Source organism: Leptonychotes weddellii, chromosome X (genome assembly GCF_054177405.1).
Source record: "Leptonychotes weddellii isolate Sample4059 chromosome X, ASM5417740v2, whole genome shotgun sequence".
NCBI classification, from domain to species: domain Eukaryota; kingdom Metazoa; phylum Chordata; class Mammalia; order Carnivora; family Phocidae; genus Leptonychotes; species Leptonychotes weddellii.
The window spans coordinates 96,991,203-96,999,750 of NC_138385.1; the positions used below are offsets into that span (position 1 = coordinate 96,991,203).

At 35.0% G+C, this 8,548-nt stretch overlaps 1 protein-coding gene across 1 annotated transcript in view; it reads right to left on the reverse strand.

Moving 5' to 3' along the window:
• GLRA2 (glycine receptor alpha 2) overlaps nt 1-7,735 on the reverse strand; it is a 167,897-nt gene extending 160,162 nt beyond the window's left edge. Inside the window, exons 1-2 of the mRNA XM_081807978.1 lie at nt 7,119-7,735; nt 4,829-4,962 (exon numbers count right to left, since the gene is read on the reverse strand). Of these exons, the coding sequence (XP_081664104.1) occupies nt 4,829-4,962; nt 7,119-7,186 (202 nt within the window). The 5' untranslated portion in view covers nt 7,187-7,735. The remainder of the gene's footprint in view (nt 1-4,828; nt 4,963-7,118) is intronic.
• Between the last annotated feature and the right edge of the window lie 813 nt (nt 7,736-8,548).

Here is an 8,548-nt window from a genome sequence, read left to right on the forward strand (position 1 = left end):
GGAATGGAAAACATATACTTTGCCAGAGTCTATTAGAATATTAGATGTCTCCTTCCTGATGTCACCTCAAATCCCAGATAAGCATCTTGTAGGCCCATAGTAGCAGCCTAGTATATACAAATGTGTTGGTTGGTATTCATAAAGCAGAGAAAAGCTAAATTGTGACACAGCCAATGGATTTCAAATGTTCAAAAATCTTCATCAATGTCATTTCTGAACAAAACTGTCATATATAAATTTCCCTTTGTTACCTCCAGCCTTTCATTTCAATACTACTTTTCCCCCTTTTATCTCCTATTGTCTTGTTCTAAAATGGCTGCACTCTTTCTGTAACTTCCTGCACTCAAGTCAAATACTTCTGATACTTGCAAGCATTCTGTTCTTTTTCTCAGAATCCATAGTAACATCCGATGCCCACATCTACCAGGGTGATCAAAGAAATGATCATGCTGGGGATGCATTATCACTAACTGTGAGAATCACCCTTTCCAAATGTCCCTGCTGGACATTTGTGCTCAAGCCACCCCCTACAGGGATTGGCAAGCACAACATTTGAGCTTGAGTTCCACTTGGCCACAGACAATAAATAGAATTTCCAAGGGGAGAAAACTGAACCTCTAGTTTTTTTGAAAGTGGATCTATTTCTACTTGTATCTGAAACACCTCTTGAGCTGATAACTCCTTAGAAAATGAAGGGAACCATATTGCATGCAAATGTAGGTTTTAATGTCACACATCACACTTTCAAATTTAGGTCTCCAGACATAGAAAAAAATTAGTGTGCATGGCATGCATAAAGAAGTGGAGTGAATAATTATCTCCTGGCATTATCCATTCCAGATTCTATTCCAAAATGAATGCTATAGTGGAATGTATTTATTCACATTGGGATGAAACTTAGGATATAACTCTAAGTTAATTTTATTTTCAAAGAAAATTTCATTAAAATAGATAAAGGCTTTGTTTCAAAGAGACAAAATTGGAACTAATGCACTTTGCCCAGGTTTGAGCATTTCATTTGGCCTCCTTAAAAGCTTAATGTTTAAAGTGGCATTCTCAAGATACAATAACACTGACAAAGGAATATCTGATAGAATGATGGAGTAACACCATGATAAATCGACTGACAATGAGACAAATCACCCAAGTGGGGAAAGTGGCCCCTCTGTTGACATAGAATCAATATTTACCATGGTTTCAGAACCAGGTAATTGTGAATGGACATAGCTTGTGTTTTCATCTGAACTGAAGATTTTGAAAATTTATGTTTTGACAAGTTCCGACCCAGGTCTCTATGGATCTTACAGATGGAATGCAATTGGCAACGCTGACTCATGACTTTGTTTATACACTTGTGCTTCTGCACATCAGAAAAGCTATTTTTTTCCCTGTAGTTTCTAAGAATGGCTCTCAATTACAGAGCCTAAGTCTGATTCATTTCTGTTCCCCTTTTCTAGCTTACGTCCATTTTTCTTCTTGTATATGTGTCCATTATGACATCTTTCAGAGTCCATCAGAGATATGGAATAGACATGAAATATTTTACTGACTTGAAAGTATGCAGGAAAGATTCCTTCCAATAAGAAAAATTATGCATATGCATTTCCTTTTCCCTTGCCAGTGTATGGCAGCAAGGAAAACAGAGAACTAATATTTAATAAGACATCTAGAAAAGCCATTTCCTTTACCTCAACAGCCCATATTTCACTCTTGCTTTTATTTTTGTGGCCAGATCTTGCCCTTCTGTCTTCTTATTAATTATTATTATTGTTGTTTTCAACATCATCATGATGTTTATTGTTATCATAGCAATTTGTTTTTTTAGCATTTACAGTGTGCCTGTCACTATTCCAGATACAGTCACATTTCCCAATCACCCTTCATTTCTACCTACTATATAAAATTTCTCATTGGTACATTGCTAATCAACTATACTAAGTTACAGTAAGTACTATAGTGTTCTTCCTAGTATCCTCACTGTTACAAGTTCCTTATTATCTCTTTTATTTCTTTCTCCTCAGCTCAGCTAAGATCATCTCTGCTAGTCACTGTGACCACTGGTTGGTTCCTCAAAAGTTCCTACCCTCAATTTCTACTACAACTAATTGGAAGCACTAATCTTCATAACTGATCTACATTTTCCTCTATATCTTGTTCCTTATTTCCTCATTCTGGAGAAAAGAATGACTTCGTTTCCCTACATTGTGTATGTGTGCATATTTGTGTGTGTGTGTGTGTGTGTAAATATATATAACGCTCTCTCTCTCTCTCTATATATATATATAGATATCTCTCTCTCTCTCTCTCTCTCTCTCTCTATATATATATATATATATATATATAACTCTCTCTATATATATATCCCTGCCTTCTCAGATGCAGTGTTGGGTGGGTTGATAAAACATAAATATGCAAAAGAACCATATTAGACATATAAAGTTTCATGGGAATACCTAGGAGTTAAAATTATTTTACTCTAAAATAATGGGGAATGTTTTACATCCAGGAAGAGCTAAGATTCTCTGAATAAAGAGAATTGTGGGAGCTGTTAGGTAATTAATCTGATATAAATGGTTCATGTAAATAAAATTTATGAAAGAGGATCAGGGTTCATTGATGTGGAGAGTTAAAAGGAGTGGGAGACAAAACTCAGTGAAGTCCATTAATGTTCAAGTCTTAAAGGATATCTACCCCATTTCCCTTTTATAAGTCTTTAAAACATCCTGTGCTCAGGTCTTTAAGTGGTGGAAAGATCTCAAAAACATGGCCATGCTTTCCTATACTTGATATTCTCTCCATTTATTTATCCTTTAGAATCATGAGAAATGTCATCTCCAAAGGGTGACATCCCCAGAAGAACCAGAAAAAAAGCTGTGTGAAAATGATTACTCATTCTATGTGGTCATTTAAAGTAGCAATGGCAACATGGGTGTTTGTTTTATTACTCTGCATTTTTCTCCCCTTTTGAAATGTGACTTCTAGAATATAATGAATAATAGCTGCTATTAAATAAGACGCTCATAAACTTGAAACAATTTTCCATCTCTGGGCCTTCTCTACAAAACCTCCCATGAATAGCTTAATAGGAAATCATCTCTTCATTTGTTGGAATCCTGTAGCATTTTTTCTGTACTTCTTAATGTTACTTAACTACTTAACTATTTCTGTCTCATAATGTATATTAATTTATAACTATTCATGTAACATCTACTCTCCCCATTAAAATTTTTGACAGTAACACCCAAACCTGTTTCATCTCTCAACTTTCCAGTGCATGCAGTAGTTGGTATTTCCCATATAGTTCAGACTCAGAAGTTATTGAATGACTAAGTGAATAAATATAGGAATGAGTGGTCCCACTGAAAGCTCATTCTCAACTTGTTACTCATAGGATTTTATTTCAAATGTTGACTTCCAAAGCAATGACCACAAAATTAGTATGAAATAGGATGAGCATGAAAATTGTTTTCAGGAAAATTGAGCTTTGAACTTAGATCTGTTGTTTCTTTTGAAAATACTCTATAAATCAGATATACTTGTTTTGTCAAAATTATGACATAGCTCTTTATAAAATGTGCCCTTAGCTGGGTGTATTCAGAGGTGTAGCATTTAAAGAAGAAATGAATCTAGAATTTAGTTTTCATGCTCATATTTGCAAATAATAAAAATTATTCAAAACTCAAGGAAAGCAATCTAATTAAATCGCTAATAAGCAAAATCAAAGCAATGGAATTACAACATAATATCTAGAATATTATAGGATTCTTCTTTTATAAAATATTATAAACACTCCACAATGCATTATGTTAAATTACAAGATAAAATGCAATTGTCATTTAAAATATGTATTTAAAAACTAAACCATCAAAAATAATTCATTCATTAATAATTGGTTCTTATTTCATATAAAAATAAACCAAATAGATAAAAAGTAATTTCTACAGATGATTAATTACATCTTTATAACATTAAATAAACAAAAACATCAAACTTTTTGGTTTTTTTCTAATTGAACAAAGAAAGTATCCACCATCTTTGACATGTGCACTTTACAATTCTATGATCTTTGTTAATTTTAGATAAACAATTTCAAATAAACAATTAAAATGTTTAAACAAAAAGAAACCAAAAATTTCTGATATTTTCAATTAGAGTCTCTTGCCACAATGTTGAAAAATGAGAGAGGCCTGAAAGTGTGTAAAATGGCATGTTTTATATTGAGATTTAAACTTCACTTTGAGAGTAGGTATTCAAAATGAAAACCAAAGATTTTGAATAATCATTGAATCCTGTATGAATCCTGGTAGACACTCATATAAGTCAAATCCATCATTTACTCTTGGATTCATTTCTAGTCACACTCCCACTTAAGATAAAATAAGGAATGTAGCAATAATCTCTGATATTAGTTTTCTTTGTGGAATAGAATACAAATGAGGAAAGTTTTCAAAAGTGGCAAACAATATATAAAATTCAAACTATTAAATTGGCTAGCTCAAAAGAATGCCAAAATGAAATGAATACTATACTATTTTATAATAAAAAGCCCTTAAAACTTATTTCAGATTATTCAAACATCTATATTTCCCACAGGCTTAATATAAATTTAAATGGGGGGCGCCTGGGTGGCTCAGATGGTTAAGCGTCTGCCTTCGGCTCAGGTCATGATCCCAGGGTCCTGGGATCGAGTCCTGCATCGGGCTCCTTGCTAGGCAGGGAGCCTGCTTCTCCCTCTGCCTCTGCCTCTCTCTCTCTCTCTCTGACTCTCATGAATAAATAAATAAAAAAACAAAAAACAAAAAAATATATAAATTTAAATGGAACCTACCTTTAAAATTTGGCCTGATTCTTGCATCGTATCCTGATGTCCTTCCCATTAATTTGTCCAAGAAATCTGAAGGCGATAGGGTCTGTGAAGGCTGTTTTCCAGACCTGGAGTCATGGTCTTTGCAGAAAGCCGTCCTAAACACATCATTAACTTTTTTAGCAACAATTCCATTCTCATTGCCTGAGAACTAAGGCTCACAGAATGTTTGACATTATGTTTTGTTAATATACGTGATAGTAAGAATAAAAAGAAAATTACAAACTCTTTGGTCAACTTCTGAATTTGTACATTCTCTAAAGTTAACTTTAAATGATGAGAGTTAGAAATCCTGAGTCATATCTCCCATATGTCCAAACTGTAGCCATAAAGATGTTTAAGATGATACAACATGCATAGCTTATGTTGTAGATTTTATGGACATATAGTTAAAGCTGTTTCTTTCTAGACTCATCAGAGAAATGAAGATGATAATTTCTAAAATGTGATTGTCTTAAAATTATTCCCCCATGACTCTTAAACAATTCTTCCAGCATTTTAGCCCTTAATGTAAGTCCTGTACTTTTTATTAGAAATATGTAATACAATGGGCAGAACAAAGTAAACAGTGAACTAATTATTCCATTGCTTATTTTCTCACCTGCTAGATTGTATTCCTGCTGTCAACTATTAATAATTTTCAATGCATTGCCTAAAAGAAAAGCTTCACGTGGAAATTTAACTTCATTCTAAAATAGGTCAATAATGAGTGTGTCTGTACTTCTATTACCTTATCAGATGTTATTTATATATTAGCATTTAAATTGTTCACTCTCCAGTAAAGTATTCATGAAAAAGAACTTCTAAATAATTTTCTTTTCTGCATTATCAAAAACACTAAATGTTGACTGGAAAATTTCTCATACTTTCATTTTCCTTAAAGGACTTATAAAAAGAGCCTATTTGGTTTGTAGTGAAATGAATTCTTTCACAATATACATAGTGGTTGACTGAATGTCTATTTCTTCACTAAAGCATAATATTTTATAAGCTTTGTTTTTAGTAGTTTAACAAATAATCTTGTTAATTCTATCACTGAGAAAACACCACATTTTTGCCAGTTTTTCAAGGTAGTATTAAATGCAAAGTATTAAGTGCAAAGAGAATTTAAACATTTGGTAGGAGTTAAAAATTGATACAATTATCTAAAAATACTCACATTCCCATATGCAGATTCATCTGATTAATCAAGTATTATTTATGATGGTGGTGGTGGTGGTAATGAAGGTGATGATGATGATGATGGTGATGATGCTTCTAATGAAACCCAGCCTATAGTTTTTCTTAATCATAGTAGGTGTGAACCTGAAAGGAACATAGTGGGTTTTCCCAGTACTCATAACATTAGCTATATGTTCCATTTCTCTTGGTTCTGTGAAAAAATACCATAAAATGTGGTGAAAATTAAATGAGGAGTCCTACACTTTGTTGTATGAACATCTCCTGTCTCTATGCTGTCTTAGAACCTCTGCCATTAGGATGGCTATTTCACTTACTGGTAATCATCTGATACTTTGAAGTATAAACTGATTTGATAATTTATAAACTAGGTAGAAAATGCACACATGAAATAATGATTTCCCACTTATTTTAATTATGCATAGCCCATTTCTCATACACAGATAAATACAAAGATGTCATATTAACTAAATTTTGGTAGTCATTCAGTTTCCAAATATACTGAGCAATGGAACATAGTGGTAAAATGAGATTTTAAATATTTTTGATGTTTCAAGAAATTTCCTGAATTGTAGTGCTCATAGTATGCATCTAGTTGCTGAAACACAATAGAAGTTTCAAGTTGACTAAGAATTAGGGTTCTTTTATATTTTATATAAAATGAGCATGCTTCTTGTAAATTAATCCAATCACTTCCACCATATGAGAAGCATTGCATCCAATAATCATTTTAAATGACTTTCAGAAGAATTTGAAAGCAAAAAAAAAAATCATCATTATATAGAAATGTAAAGAGCATGCAACTCATTAGACTTCCTTAATATCACATTGCCTGTGAAAATGTGTGGAAATGCATAGAGTGGGGTTATGGATCATAAAACTTGCCTTTGTGAAAATTTACCACCCTCCCACCATAATTACGCCTTTTAAAAGAACAAAAGAAATCTAACTCTCCTCTATAAAATTAAAATAATATGGTCCAGGGCATAGAAAAATAGATAAAAAATGTATGACACGTTCTCTTTCAAACAGTTTTCATGGGGAAAATATCAGCATGCAAAGTCGTTTCACCTACCTGAAGTGGTTTGTCTCTAAGAAAAATGCAAACAAGGCTGTCAAAATGTTCACTAGCTGCCGGTTCATTCCTGTTTCTGTGATGCTTGTGGAAAATATCCCCGAAATGATTCCAGAAAAAAGCTAGGACAAAGTATCTATTTATTGTCCAGATTCGAAATCTGGCAGGAATCTAGTTTCCTTGAAAATCAAAAAGAGATTTGGGTTTGTACAGTTTGCTGAGAAAAAACAAAAAGTGCCAGTCCTAGGCATCATGGTCAGGTCAAACCGGGGCTCAGGACCATCAGCTAACCAAGGAAAGACAAAGCCTTAGAACTGATGGATTCCCCAGCTGCTTTTCCCGAATAATAAAAACGCCGCTACCTTAATCGCATCACCATGCAAAGGGGGCTGGTGACAATGCCATGCTGGAAGTCGGGTTGCTGTGGCTTTTGTTTTATGTCCTTTCTGTTTAGCAAATCCCTTTTCTCTAGAAAATGTTCTCTTTTTAAAAGAAGTTGTAAATGAGAGAGAAGAAAGGACTCTGAGCGCTGAAGTGGGCACGGGGGAAGAGGGCAAAATTGCTGAGATCCTGTGCTGGAATGAGAGCTACAGAAAGAGACGGGAGACGTGATCTTACCCAGCCTATAAATTTCAGCACTCGGACAGCTCCTAGCTCTGAAGTGCGCATGTTTCCTTTTTCAGTCGCTTGGGGCGGGGGTCGGGGAGAGGCATTCAAGAGGGGACAAGCCTGATGTTCAAAGGCAAAGAGTGGCTTGCTGTTCAGGGAAAGGGTGCTAAAGGGGAGTGTGATGACAATCAGGGGAGAGCAGAGGTCAGGGTAGACGAGGAGGGTGAAGGAGGTTAGGGTCTGACCCCTAGAAATGCGAGTCTGTCGGTGGGTGGGCGGAACGGGAGTTTAAAGCAGAAAAGGGAATCCGGTTAAGGAGTGGGAAAGGGAAATTGGGGGAAGCAGAAAACAGAATCCGGAGTACTGAAATTATAATAGGGGAGTGGGTAGTTCACTCCTTGTCAGTGGAACCTAGAGGCAAAAGAGGAGTCCTGTGCTGAAGAGGAAGGGACATTCTCTTGACATAGACAAGTCCGTGCGCAGAAAAAGGTTCATGAGGATCAATAATTTAATTTAGAAGCCCTTTATGCCTTCCTCGCCCCTTGAGTGTTTTCGTTTGATTTTAGCCGCCTGCTCCCAAAGGATCGCTACCTCTCTATTAGGGAAAGTCCCTTCCGCTGAGCTTTCTTCAGTGGCTCAAAATCCTTGGGCATCCTATTCAAGTCAATTTGTAGAGGAGTAAAAATACAGTAGGCCAGCAGGGGGCAGTAGCAATCTTTTTCTGCCCTGATTAAAGGTTAGAGTAGGGCTTCATGTAAGAAACAGAAAGGAAGGGTGCGACTGAGGGTTGAGTTTTCATCTGTCCATTCCAGATGTTAATC